This window comes from Mesoplodon bidens (assembly GCF_964165515.1).
Source record: "Mesoplodon bidens genome assembly, chromosome: 20".
NCBI classification, from domain to species: domain Eukaryota; kingdom Metazoa; phylum Chordata; class Mammalia; order Artiodactyla; family Ziphiidae; genus Mesoplodon; species Mesoplodon bidens.
The window spans coordinates 14,103,000-14,118,052 of NC_138181.1; the positions used below are offsets into that span (position 1 = coordinate 14,103,000).

At 43.1% G+C, this 15,053-nt stretch overlaps 1 protein-coding gene across 3 annotated transcripts in view; it reads right to left on the reverse strand.

Annotated features, from left to right (window-relative positions):
- Positions 1-15,053, reverse strand: part of UNC5D (unc-5 netrin receptor D) — a gene marked incomplete at its 5' end in the record, with an annotated part of 611,405 nt that overhangs the window by 76,950 nt on the left and 519,402 nt on the right. For 2 of the 3 annotated variants that reach the window (XM_081220829.1, XM_081220827.1), the window contains one exon: positions 507-692. In XM_081220829.1, coding sequence (XP_081076955.1) covers positions 507-692 — 186 coding nt within the window. Of the gene's footprint in view, positions 1-506; positions 693-1,438; positions 1,454-15,053 lie in introns of all 3 variants that reach the window. The other variant, XM_081220828.1, reaches the window with a different exon arrangement.

The following is a 15,053-nucleotide window of genomic DNA, read 5'->3' on the forward strand; positions in this document are numbered from 1 at the left end:
GCTGGGAATTTCATTTTTTCCCTGGCTAACTGGCCCATCAGAGATCCTTGAAAATCCTTTTACTTATTTAAAATAGAAGCCACAAAAATAACTCCACCTAATAAGTGGTGTAATAAATATGCCTAGTATAGTCGTTGGCCCTTAGCATTGAATAAGCAGTACTTTAGTTAACTAAATATACATCCCCAAAGCAGGCTGGTTAAAATAGAAAGTTGGGTGATCTGAGATAAAATAATTTGTTAGGCTCACTACATATCAAAGATTTAAATGAGATGCCTCATATAAAATGTCGGTAGGAGTAAACCGAGACCCATTGATCCTCACAGCAGCCAAGGACTCAGGCAGACTCCTCCATCGAACCTGGTGTCCTAAGGAGTGAAGACAATTTGGTAGCAGTTCCCAGGGCCAAGAGCTACCCTCACACAGGACCAAAGAGCGCCAGGGTCTTGCGTGAATGTAGTCTATGGTCCTGGGGACGCAGTGTTGGGGGGCCCTATGCCGCTGACCTTGACGGACTGTTTTGAAGTTGAAGGTCTGGAAGCCACCTGTCAATGCAGAAGAGTCGATAACGTCCACGCCGTAGTCACTCTGGCTCCGTCTGTAAAGCGTGATGCCGACGACCAGGACTGTGACAGCCACGACCGCAGCGCCCAAGCCTGAGTACAAAGCGATGTCGCTGGCATTCTCAATGCCTGAAAGACACAAGAGAAATCCTAAATGGCCAACATGGGCACAGGGCCAAAGACCCACCCCGGGACCCAGAATGAAATGCTATCGGAATTTTGGGAGATACTGATCAGACGAAATGACAAATGTAGCTAGCTGCGAGTTGGACTCTCTTTCACACAATAATCGTGTTTCTAGAAGACCTTGTATAAATCAAAGGGATGCTAGTCAAATAACGTAACTGCATTAAGGTAGCTCACCACATAATGGAATCTGGAACAGAATCAATTTTGCAAATAATATCATGTTTTTCAAGGAAAAACAGGCAACTGCTTAATTTGCTTGTTTTTGGACGTCCTATTGCCCTGCCAAGTATTTTTTTTATATTTTTGTTGGAAGACACGAGACCCACGTACAATGACAAAATACAGGTGAATTGCTCTGCTTGTCTATGACCTGGGGCGCATGCATTCACAGAGAGCGGTCTAGGGTGAGAGGGTAACGCATGGTCTATGAGTCGAGAGAGGAGACCAGAGCTCACAAGTATGAACTTGAGCTTTGGCACGTCACTCAGTTCATCAGAATAGTGACAGACATCAGGGTATTTACAATCATGAGTGACTTTCTATTGTGAGATATGAAAAGAGTTTGGTCCCAGGTGCTCTTATGTCCACGGTAAACATTTTCTGGCACCAATTAAATGCTCGACTCTGATACTTTTTTTGTGGAAGAGGACTGGTCTCTAAGAGGGCACATGCTGTTGCTCCCATACCTCTCCTACTCCATCCTATTGAATGCATGGGCAAAGCAAAAATAAAAGCGTTAGTTTGAATTTAGATTGTGGGTGTCTCCCCATACCCCAAGGTAAGCTGTAGCTGCTTCCCAACCCTTTTGCTAGTTGTACACTGGGTGTGGTTCATTCCGGAAGAGATTCATAACGGCTACTGCAACTCAGCATGGCATTTACCCAAGACCACATGATCTTAAAAACGTGTAAAAATGGAAGGTGGCAAGTACTAACTACATAATTGATTTCCCTACAGATTATGCAGTAGGTATACTTAATAGGTCCAAAAGTAATTACTATGTCACCCCTTTTGGGCTTAGCAGATAAAATAAACCCATCATATATTTACCTTGTAATTGCACGGCACTTACTCTGCATTCACTGCACCCTAATATGGTACTTACGTTACCAACTGAGTGATACTAACCATACAAGTCCATTTATTTTCAACAAAGTTAGTGGACTATAAAATAAGGTGCCACCATTAAAGAGGGAACAAGGAAATCAAGCAGAACCGGTTCAGTAATAGGGCGGTCAACACATAAAAATAATTCGTGAGGAGAAGAACACAGCCATCCCAAAGAACAGTACCTGAAAGGTCAGAGGATTATCAGACACTTTTCATAACCACAACAGCCTGGGAGGTATGGAGAAACAGGGTGTGATTTAGGCTTTAGTTCAACGTCATGATGGATCAAATGGGAGAGGGAGAGGGATGGGGCTTTGGTGGTGGTCTTCCCTAGACACCCAGAACCATGGGGGATGATGACTGATACCAACCCCAAATGTCTACCTATGTCATGTGGGGAGAAAGGACGGCAGCTGTCACCCCACTTACAGTCTCACCCTCCCTCTACTCAATTCAGTTCCTTGGAGGGAATCGTTAGAGCAGAGAGAGGACACAACACAACAGGTGCAGCAAGCCAGGGTACCAGGAGCAGTGAGAGAACTTTGGATTGGAACCAATTAGCCTTCCCCCACCCCTCCCCCTCCAGGTCCTTGGGCGCTGCTGACTGATGACACCACCATCTTAAAAGGTGTATCCGGGGAGCAGACACCTGCTTGGCAACGGAGCACACAGAGCAAGAGGCTGACAGTGTCCTGAATGCAGCTGCTCTCTTGCTGAGTTGGCGAAGTAGACACAAAGGCATCTTTAGCTTCCCAGGTACTAAAATAGGACCAGGAGCCAGAGGATGACCAGGGTGAAAGTACTTCTGCTGAAAATGGACATCACTGGACACGAAATCCTGAAACAAAACTAAGTAGCAGGAACAAGCTGTCTTTGTTCCCCTGGATTCCTATCTTGTTCTTTATGTGTCCACCCTCTTGCTACCTAAGGAACCAGAATTCTCTGCCCTCCAGATACAAGTCCTGTTTTAGGAAAGGACCCAAGTTATGCCTTCAGACGAAGGTATGGATGTTGGATATAGCTCATTGTGTTTCCTCTTCCAGGAATATGTGCAGAATGTATTTGACTTAAGAGAATGAAATACTGGATTACAGAATTTTAAAAAATGAATATGGGGACTTTGGGGATAGGGTAGGGAAAGAAGGGAGAGAGGTTTGTTCGGAGAGCACTGCTTCCTTATGAGGCTCACCCTGGCACTTGGTGGGACAGTCTGATCTAAAAGCAGAAGTCCATGGACTCCTACAGAAAGATAAGCAAAGGGGGATTTATTTTACAGGAACAATCTGTCCGGGGAATTCGAAGGTTCAGGATCTAATAATTTCATTCAGTCAACATACACTTGTGGAGGCTCAGCCATGCAGCGGAAATGATACAGGGGTGAATTAACATGTGGTCCATATTCTCAGTTGTTTCTTGTTTAAAACTGGTAAAAGACAAGGTGGTGATGGGATCCTGGTACCCAGGTGCAGCTACAGAGGTAGACACAAGTCCTCAAAGCCACGTGTGTGCGTCTCAAGAGATGTAACCAGTCATCCTTATAGCTCAAACTCTTCTAAAGTTGGGTCACCCTGCTTCTTTTTCCTCTTTTTTTTTTCTCTTCTCTATTTATCTGCTTTTACTTCACCTCATTCTTTCTTCTTTTCTTTTCCCCCTGTGCCCCACCATTTTCTAATCTTATTTCTCCAGGACAGTAGAGTGGGTTTCCCTATAAGGGTTCCTGTGTGCTCCCAAACGTAATTGATTCCCTTTTCATGTGTGTGCAGGACAGGCCCCAGGAGAACCTGAGGTTTAGTTCCATGTTTTTCACCAGTTTCATGGGAGAAGGGGAAGGCTGGGTGTAGGTGTCTGTGAGCACATGGGCATTTGGAGGGGTGCCACTGCAGAATCACCCCCAAGAGTGAGTGCGTGCGTGTACGTGTGCACATGAGCACACACTCAGCTCTCGTCAGAACATCAGAAGCCACTGCTGCTCCTTCCCAGGGGAGCTGCTCCAGTCACATGCCCACAAGGTGCAGGCTCTTCCCAGGACTGGAGAGCTTTCTCTACGTCCAGCCCTGCACTCCTGCGCTCCACACTGCCTACACCCCAGATTCAACGGTCATTAACCTACTGGCTAGGTGGACCTCTGCTAGCGAAAAGCCCCATTCACCTTTCACATTATAATGACGGGTCATTGCCCTATACCCCCCATACCACTAGGCATCTAGGCCCTACCCATCTCTATCTACCCATCTGTCAGGTGCCAGCGCAGGGCCTCATCCTCCAAGAAAGTGACTCTGTCCTGGCCAATCCAGCCAACCCTTCCAACCCATGGTTTTCTAAACTCTTCTATCACTTACGGTTCCTAGAACTCTTTTTGGATCTTCTGATGGTTAATGATCTGACTGCCAGCGCATTCTGTATAACTGCTTTAAGTTCTTCACAAGCAGTTCTATCTCTATCATTTCCCACAGAAATGTGTGTTGAATCATTGTGCGACTGTTTGTTGATCGTTTGCCTGGTCTCAGACTGCGGGAAGAGAAGTAGGAAAGAAATCCCGGTCTGAGGTTGATTGTAGAAGCCCTGCCCCAGAGGCCCTCTTTTTCCTTTACATCCACACACATACATGTCTATACCTACACGTACGTGTCTATACCTGTCTGCTCGCTCTCACACTCAGGTGGTGCTGGTTTGTTTCCTCCAAGTGATTTTGAACAAAAGCCTTGATACCCCCTGACTGATCAGGCTATTCTGCCTTTTGTGGGCATAGGGTACTTTTCTCTGAATTTCTGTTTACCTATCAACGTGTGATTGATGTCTTTCCTGTGTCTTCATCCCTATTTTCCTCTCTCCAAGAGTTGCGAAAGTTTTAGGCCCAGCTCAGAAGGAGCCAACATGTGGTAGAAAAACTTGTGTGTAATCTATAGGCTATAAAGAAAATAAAAAGAAAAAAACAAGGACTGGGAAATCTCATATTCCAAATTAGTCAGAAACTACAGAGGAATCTGTTCATTGCTGGAAGGAGTGTGAAGCATCTACAGAGAAAGGCTAGAAAGATTAATAGCTGGAAACTAGGGCCCTGGAAAGGAAATGTGTACGGGTTCATTTGGCCTGGAGAAAGGACTAGAAAGTGGCTTGTGCGGGGGCTCTTTCACGCATAAAGTGTGAAGAGGCCACAGTAGGTGCCCAGTGAACCTTCATTTACGATGAAGCTAGTAACGAGCTCTCCACCAGCTCTAACAAGGGCTGAAAAGGAGGACATGGCCTTTTGTTATAGCACTTGGGACTCTGCTTAGATATTAAAATGACCTTTTCTACAAGGAGGGCTGTTTAAAAAAAGCCACACTGTACTTCTGAGGGAGCTTATGAAATCTCCTTTCAGAGGCTCTCAAAACCGGTGTGACTTGACCGTAGTCTGCGGTTATTTCATTTTTGGGCGAAGTTGGCGAGAAAGGCTAAGTGACCTTTCAAAGCCCCTTCGAACTTCAGAGTTCAAGGACTGGGTATGAGCAAGTTCCTGTCTTCATGAATTATAATCACGCCTAGTCATGCACAGTAACTTATGTCCCCAAAGGAATAAAGCAAAGGGCTATTTACTTAGATTGCCTTCCACTCTCCACAGGACTCTCACTGGAAAGACATACTAATGCCACTTACTTATGGAAATTTAGCTCAGTTCCCGTGTTATGAGGTTAACTACATATCACATTAGAATCTATTTTACAGGATTAGATAGATACATCAAATGAACAAAGGAGCACAACAAAGTGCCTTTCAAAACATATAGTTAGGGAGTTTGGGACTGACATGTACACACTGCTATATTTAAAATGGATAACCAACAACGACCTACTGTATAGTCCAGGGAACTCTGCTCAATATTCTGTAACAACCTAAATGGGAAAAGAATTTGAAAAAGAATAGATCCATGTATATGTATAAGTGAATCACTTTGCTGTACACCTGAAACTAACACAACATTGTTAATCAACTATATTCCAATGTAAAATAAAAAGTTTAAAAAAATATGCTAGGGCTTCCCTGGTGGTGCAGTGGTTGAGAGTCCGCCTGCCGATGCAGGGGACACGGGTTCGTGCCCCGGTCTGGGAAGATCCCATGTGCCGCAGAGTGGCTGGGCCCGTGAGCCATGGCCGCTGAGCCTGTGCTCCGCAGCGGGAGAGGCCACAACAGTGACAGGTCCGCCCGCGTATGGCAAAAAAATAAAAAATAAAAAAGCTATTCTGTTTTATCTCATTAGATATTATAAAATGACCACTGCTCCCGTTTCAGGGAAAAAAAAAACAACTCAGCAACTTGAATTGGTATATATGTGAGGCAGTGAATTACTAAGGAATTAACACAATAAATATTTACAAAGAGAGGGCTGAGAGAGGCAAAATAAATAGGAGGCTAAAGAACCAGCTGCTGTGCTGGGCTCCCAGGAAACAGCTATCTCTGGACCAGTCCCTCCTCATCCCAGCACAGGCAGTGCTATGTAGATACAGAGTGATGTACCCAAGTATTTAATTGCACGCGGAAATATAACAGAAGTTATTGTTTGAGTTGTTTATACTTGCTGTCATTGAGAAGCAACATTTTTTTCTTTAACACATCAGAAAATAGCTTTTAGATGGTCAGCTATGGTCAACCATGGTAAGCAATTCCGATTATATCTGCATTGCTTGGACTCTCAAAATCCCGTCACCAATCAGCATCTCGCTTTTCCAACGTGCCATCCTCCAAAACCTCGTTATTACTGTCATTAATAACAACAGCAGCACATTCTTAAATAGCACTTACTATGTGCAAGGCACTGTTCTACTACTTTACACTTATTAACTCATTTTAATCCTTCCAACAACCTTGTAAAAATGTGCCCATTTAAATGTGTAAACTGAGGCCAGAAAATCACTTGCCTTGCCCAAAGCCTCACGATTGGTAACTAGCAGAGTTGGGATTCAATCCAAGGCAGTTGGCTCCAGAATCGATTCTCTGGCTCATTCTCTATCCAGCTGTTAACCTCTGTCCTGGTCACACTGCCTGATACTGAAACCGTGTACCAGCCCCTGTGTCCCTGTCTTCTGAAGTAAAAGTTTGACTCCAAAGTTAATGATTGGGAAATGTTAAGATGTAGAAATAAAGAATAGCTGTTGGGCTGGGGAACTGGTAACAATTTAGACGATAATTCTGCCACATAGCAGAACTTGCCTGAAAGATACAGATAAAGGCCTGACACACATTCCTAAATTGCTTTTATAGGAAGTAGACCGCCACCAGATGAAGACTGCTGCCCACAAGAACACAGACCCTAGACCAGTTGGAACCAGAAGGTTGATAATGCTGACTCCCAATTACCTCACCACCAGCCAATCAGAAGAACGTCCACAAGCTGATCCCTCCCTGCTCCTTGAACCATTACTATAAAACTCCTCACTGCCCCCTCAGGGCGGGACACACAGGCTTGAGGGCATTAGCCCGTTGTGGTCCCCTTTGCCTGGCAAAGCAAAAAAGCTTGCTCTTTCTATTTCATCCCAAACTCTGTCTCTGAGATTTCATCTGGCACCAGTGTACAGAGGCCGAATTTCGGCAACAATACCTCTTGCTGGCAAGGGTAACCCAGTAAAGGAGCACTAAGCTTGTGCTTGCTTCTCTGAGAGCTACAGGTGTGATCACATTCTCATCCTCACAACCAAATCTATTTGAGGTAGGTATTAAATTTCCTCTTTCACGATGATGACTTAGGTGCAGATAAGATAGAGACTTGCTCGAGGCTTTGTCATGAGAAAATGGCAAAGGCAGCATTTGGACACCCATCTGTCTTCACTCCCAAATAGCTTAACCATTAGAGGGTGGCTCCCTGCACTTAGGTCAACTTGCCCCGCTGGAGAAACTCACCAACTAGACTGGTGGGTATCATCCAAAATCCGATGCTTTGCAAACTCACCGGGGCCTTCCTTCCAGCCGAGTAATTATTGTATTCATGTCCTATGACCAAATAACACTTTTCATCAAAACAGTTACTCTGGGGCTTCCCTGGTGGCGCAGCGGTTAAGAGTCCGCCTGCCGATGCAGGGGACGCGGGTTCGTGCCCCTGTCTGGGAAGATCCCACATGCCTCGGAGCGGCTGGGGCCGTGAGCCATGGCCGCTGAGCCTGCACTCCGCAACGGTAGAGGTCACAGCAGTGAGAGGCCCGCGTACCGCATAAAAAAAAAAAAAAAGTTACTCTGAACTTTGTTTCCTTTCTTCAACACCCCTGCTTCTCACTGGCCCCTTTTCTAGTTGAAAAAACAGAGGCCCTCCTATGTGAGTTCCCTCCTCCACAACTCCGAATTCCTCTGCTTCTTCCTGCGTTTTTCCTTTCCTTTTCCCTGTTCCCTGAACAGCTGCTCCTCCTCTGTGTCAGGCCAGCTCCGATCCACCCTCTCCTGCGTCCGCGGGGGCCTGGCTTCATTCATTATTCCCTTTCGGCCTTGCATCTTTCAACTCTGCCTCCACACCTGAGCCTTGCCTTCTGCCTGCAAACACAGCTTGGTCTCCCTAATCACCTCCCCCCCAAATCCTTCTCCCGACTCTCTGATAAACCTCGCAAAGATGCCGTATCTTTTAACATCCACGAAATCCTTAGCTCTTTGTTGAAAAGAACTTAGAGCATTTGTTTTTAACATTAAACCTTTCATGACCCATGTTCCGTAATTTCCCTAACCAGTTAACCTCTGTCCTGCTGAAACAAAAGAATAAATAGAATACATGCATCTGATGAGAAAATGTTTTAGGAACTATAAAAAGTTACACTACACCAAGAGAAAATCTATCCTCCAACTAAGCCAGACAGAGAAAGACATATAATACCATATGATGTCGCTTATATGTGGAATCTAAAAAAAGAAAAAAAAAGGATACAAATGAACTTATATACCAAAGAGAAGTAAACCCACAGACATAGAAAACAAATTTATGGTTACCAAAGGGGGAGGTGGAGGAGGGATAAATTAGCAGTTTGGGATTAACACATACACACGACTACATATAAAACAGATAACCAACAAGGACCTACTGTAGCACAGGGAACTCTACTCAATATTTTGTAATAACCTATAAGGGAAAGGAATGTGAATAAAACCCGATATATATGTATATATAACTGAATCACTTTGCTAGCCACCTGAAATTAACACAACATTGTAAATGAACTATACTCGAATAAAAAAATAAAATTGAAGAAAATAAAAGTAACCACTCTTGATAATATCTTTGAGATCTTTCAGGAAAAAAAAAGTAAAAATTTTTTTAACCATTTTTACTCTAAAAATTCTATTATCCTTATATTTCTATATTTCCTTTCCTGTATGTTGCTCTTTTTCCCCACCATGTACAGTATCTTGTAGATCTTTCCTCTATCAGAACCTACAGACCTGCTTCACTTCTTTTTACAGGTGCCTAAGCCCATTGCCAGGCTGTATAATGATGTAACTCGTTCACTATTTCTGTCTAATTCGGTTGTTCTCTTACCCTTTTAAAGTCTGGCTCTTGCGCAAACCACTGTTCCCTCTTGAAGACTGGTCTCAACCACTCCATTAATAGTCATGTTCTTTTTCTTATTCTTTTCCACTGCTCTGCAGTAGAAACACAATAATAGCCAACCCTCCCTCTAGGGGAAAGAAAAAGTCCCTTCAATTTGATTCTCCTAACTTCTCTTTTCTTATTGTTTAGGAACTACCCTTCCTTCTCAAAGTTCTATAAAAGATCTTTAAAGCTCAGTTCTTGGCCCCTTTTGCTCATCTAATCGGATCATCACTCACACGCAGACAGCACTAACTATTCCTCCGATGACAAACAGTCTCAAACCAAGAACTCCTGCCTCATCGCGTATGTGAAGACCTCATCCAACATTTCCTCCTGCTTGATGGATAAAACCATCACACAACTATGTGTTGCGCTGACGTCTCAAATTTGTCATCTGATTCATGAATTCACCATTCTTATCTCTTCAAATACTTTCTTTTCTTGAATTCCCTTTCTCTAGTATGATATCACCAGAGACCAGGCTTGAGACTGAGAGTCATCTTTCCTCTTCTTTCCAGCGACCCCTTCCCCAGACCCCTGATACGCCTTACTGATTGGATCCCCAGTGCCTCTCACATCTCCGTTTCAACAGGAGGCACCCACATTGCACAGTCTCATCTTACCTGGTACCGAGGCCCCAGTCTTTGTTCACTCTGAACCACTGTACCCATGGATTACTCTCTCCAAACAAGGTTCGGGCACTGCTACTCCACTACCTTTCAATAACTCTCTAGTAGGTGTTGAGTTCACTCCAACAGGGACTTTCCTTACAGCTCAAGACACTTGCTGATCTGCCCCATTCTATTTTTCAACTGCTTTTGCCCATTTCTCATCCATAGGGACCCTACTCTTTGGCTAAATCTGACTACAGGCATAACTCAAAGATATTATGGGTTCAGTTCCAGACCACTACAATAAAGCAAATATCATAATAAAGTGAGTCACACAAACTGTTTGGTTTTCCAGTTAAAAGTTATGTTTACACTATACTGTAGTCTGTTAAGCATGCAACAGTATTATGTCTAAACAAAACAATGGATATACCTTAACTAGAAAATACTTTATTGCTAAAACATGGTAGCCATCATCTGACAACACAAGGTGGCCACAAACCTTCAATTTGTAAAAAGAAAAAAAAAGCAGTATCTGCGAAGCTCAAGAAAGCAAAACACAATAAAACGAGGTGTGCCCATAACCATTTTTTTCAAGTAGAACTTGTACTTCAGTAGACTTCTTTCTTTTTGTTCAGACTTTTTGCTTTTACTGAAAGGCTCTCTCCTCTAATATTTGTTTTAATTCTAACCATTCTTCCAAGATCGACAGTAAAGATAATCTATTCTATAAAAAATATTTCTTTTAATGAATGAATGAATGAATTTATTTATTTTTGGCTGTGTTGGGTCTTCGTTGCCGCACGCGGGCTTTCTCTAGTTGCAGCAAGTAGTGGCTACTTTTTGTTGCGGTGCACGGGCTTCTCGTTGCAGTGGCTTCTCTTATCGAGGAGCAAGGGCTCTAGGCGCACGGGCTTCAGTAGTTGTGGCACGCAGGCTTCAGTAGTTGTGGCTTGCGGGCTCTAGAGTGCAGGCTCAGTAGTTGTGGCGCACGGGCTTAGTTGCTCCGCGGCATGTGGGACCTTCCTGGACCAGGGCTCGAACCCGTGTCCCCTGCATTGGCAGGCAGATGCTTAAGCACTGCGCCACCAGGGAAGCCCCAAAAATATTTCTTGATAATGCACATTCACATGTTTTATTCTTCCTTCTGAGTAAAGTTGCCAGATCAAGCAAATACAAATATGACATAGTTAAATTTGAATTTTAGATCAAGAATGAATAACTTTAGTACAAGTATTTCTCATGTCATATTTGGGACATGCTTATGCTAAAATGTATTCACTGTTGATCTGAAATTCAAATATAACTAAGGGTTCTGTATTTTATCTGGTAAGTCTACCTTCAGACTGCCAAAAGAACTGTGTTTTTTCCCGTCAGGTACAAAGACCAAGGTAAAATGAGAGATAGAGTCAAAAAGCAGGATTTGAACTCTAGTCCTTGAGAAAATGACTTCACTTTCATTTTCTATTCTGGAAATTAAAGATATAAACTCTAACTTTGAATATACTAACACGTGGAAAGATGGGGCCTGGGAATTCACATTTTTAGCGAGTACCCTGGGTTACTCTGATGCTGATGAACATATTGGTCCATCACTTATTCACTGTGCCTGTGCTTAGTTCCGAAGTATTTAATGAACGAAATCCCATCATGTCCAGTAAGGTCATATTCTTGAAAATGGTAATAAGAAAAGGTATACACTTACAATGGAATAAAAATTAGGTAATAAAAAGATTGAAAGTAGTAAGAAAATTATAAATGTTGCACATATGCGTGGGTTGAATTGATTCACAGTAGGAATGATTCTGAAGGACAAAACAAGTCATGCAATTTGTGGGAAGTGCTATGTTTATGTAATGGAAAATAATCAGCAGGAGATGAAGAAAAATGCTGGGTAAAACAGAAAAAAAATGTGTTTTACATCATGGCTAGAAGATTAGCATTGATGCCAGTTGCCTCATGTTAGTTTAGAAGAACTTAGAAGTCTATTGAGAACTTAAAGATGTTATGGTTCAAAGTCGCAGATCATTCTATGGGTTCAAGGTACCATTCAGGTCTACACAGCCTGAAAGAGAATGGTCCAAATTGCCAGTGCAGACTGCGCATCTTCTGAGGAGTTCCCTAACCCTATGAAGATCATAAAGAATGTGTATTCCCAGAATCTACATTATTCCACTATGGATGAAAGCAGTGTACTTGGGGAAAAGATGTAGAATGGAGTGTCAGTAAGGAGACGAGAAATACCTAATTTTCAGACTGTAAGGACACATTTGGGTCATTCTTTGATAGAAATGATTCTGGGAAGCATTCAGCTTGGACTTTAACCTAGCACCTGGCACAGAATAGATGATTATTAAAAACTATCTCCTTACCTCCCCCTCGTCTCAAATCCTTTATTATCTTCTACCTTGTATTGAAGTTGTGGGGAAGAAGCCTTTCTTACTGTTTCCTTCACACTTCATTGGGCCAGGACTATTTATATAGAATAATTGTGCAATAAATATCTACTACATGAATGAGTTAAAATAAATATAAAGAAGCAAAGTCTTTATTTTCACCTTAACAATAAAAGGCTCCGTGCAGAGTTAGCAGGAAGATGTAAGACCATAATAACAAGTATGAATTGAACATCTAATACATACTAGGCACAGTGGTAAATGCCACAAGCATAAGGGTGAACAAGATCCTATACCATCTACCAGATGGCAGGAATTATGTCTAGCAGAGGGGGAATCCAGCCTGGGATAAAGGCAATGAACATATGGTGTAGAAATAGGGAAACTGCTTGATACTGAGCCAATTACAGGAGTAACTAACTCAGACGTGGGGGCTGGGGGGAAGATGGTGAATGCTTTGCAGAAGTGAGACCCAAGCCAAAACCTGGAGGAAGGATAAATTCAACAGGTTAAGATTAGGGGGAGAGAAAGTTTTCTGGCAGAAGTAACAGAACGTAAAAGGAACTTTATGCCAATATGGGCCCAGGGTATTCAGACAACTAAGAAGCTTTGTTTGGCTGAAGAATATGAGAAACGGTGAGAGGGTAGGAAGGAAAATACCTAATGATTCAGCTGCTTGAGAGAAGCTGATACGCTTAAGAAAAGCCATCTGAGACCAGATCACAATCATTAAGTACTTTGGACTTTATCTTAAAAATAATGGTCAGCTAATGAAAAGGTTTAAACACAGAGGTCATGTGACCAGAACTGATGTTTTCAAAAGATCAGATAAACTGATGTCAGCCAAGATTGGATATAGGAAGCAATGGTAGAAATCCTGGTTAGGAAGAAAGATGGCCTGAACTTTAAAACATTTTTGTCTGGGACAGCCTTTTCTTTTCACTTGGCTTTTCTCTTACTACAACTGGCTGTTACTTTTCTGTCTCCTCTGCAGTGAGGAGACCTTCTCTACATCTAAATGGTAGAAAGCAGTGATTTCTGACCTTCTGCAGTGACTTCTGACCGTCTCTACGTCTAAATGTTGATGTCCTCCAGCGCTGAGTCCTCAGATACCTTCTCTATTCACACTTATTATCCGGTGATCTCATTCAACCTAATGGCTTTAAATATCATCTGGACAGGGACAAGCCCCAGATTTATGTCACCAGCTAGGACTCTCCTCTGACCTCCAGACTCATATATTCAGCTGCCTGTTTAACCTCTCCATTTAGATGTTTAAGAAGTATCTCAAATCTAGCATTTATAACACTGAACTCTTCGGTCTCCCTCTAGATGTACTAAACCAAGTTCTCCCCAGATCAGTAATGGCAAGTCCATCCTTCTAGTTGCGTAGCCCAAATTCTGGAATCATCCCTAATGCTTTTCCTTCTCTCAAACTCTATATCCAATCCATCAGCAAATCCTTTGGACTCTCCCTCAAAAGATATCCATAACGGATTATGGCCCATTTCTACAATTTCCAATGCATTCTGTCTGGCCCAAGCCACCGTCATCTTGAATCTAGGTTATTAGAATAGCCTGGGTATTGTAACAGCCTAGATTATTTTAATAGATTATTGTTACAATGGATCATCGTAACAGATTTTCTTGCTTCTGCTCTGGTTCCCTGTATGTTTACACTCAACACAGCAGGTAGAGTTTATCCTTGAAAATAATAGGTCATATCACTACGAATAAACACCCTCAATGGCTTTCCATCTCGCTCACATGAAAGGTCAAAGTCGTTACGATGGCCTATGATACACTTGGCAGTGTTTCCCTGTGCCCCACTTCTCTGACCTGAGCTATTACGACTCTTCCCTTTGCAGCTTTGCTCCAGATACCTGCCCTCATTGTTCCTCGGATACAACAAGCACCCGCCACACAGCCTCGGCATCCTGCTGTTCCCTTGGCCTGGAATGTTCTCCTCTCAGGTATCTAGAATGTTCGTCCTTGTTTTTTTTCAGGTCTCTTCTTAAATGGGATTTTATTACAGAGACCTTCTCTGAACACCTTATACAAAAAAGCAACACGCCCTGCATCCCCGCCTGAGCCCCTCATCCTGCTTTATTCCTCTTCACAACACGTCACCACCTCCACAGCACTCAGCACTCTTATTTTCTGGTTTGTTTTTTCCATCTCCCCTCACTGTAAGCTTTGTGGGAGCAGAAACTGTTATCTTTCTGGCTCATGTGTTGATTCTCCACCACCTAGAACATGTCCTAGCCCATGGGAAGCACTAGCTGCTGAACGAATGGAGGGATGGATACGCAAGAGGGAAAATGGAGAGAGTCAGTGAACTTGATCTATGTAGGTGGCAGAATGGTTAGATGGTAGTGATTGGGTACTGAGCTGGAGAAGGGAGAGGAAAAAGGGGTCTAGGAGGCTGTCCAAGTGTGGGACCCAGCTGAGTTAAAGGCATAGTATTCACTGAACTAGAGAAGATGGCAAGAGGCCTGGGTTAGAAACAGGGACAGAAAAGGACACATTCAACTTTGAAAAAGCTGAGATTCAGGTTATTGGGAGACATTCAACTGGCAAAGTCCTGGAGGTAACTGACTCCAGAACGATTAATGGGATTCGTGTGTAGCGTGCGTTTCTA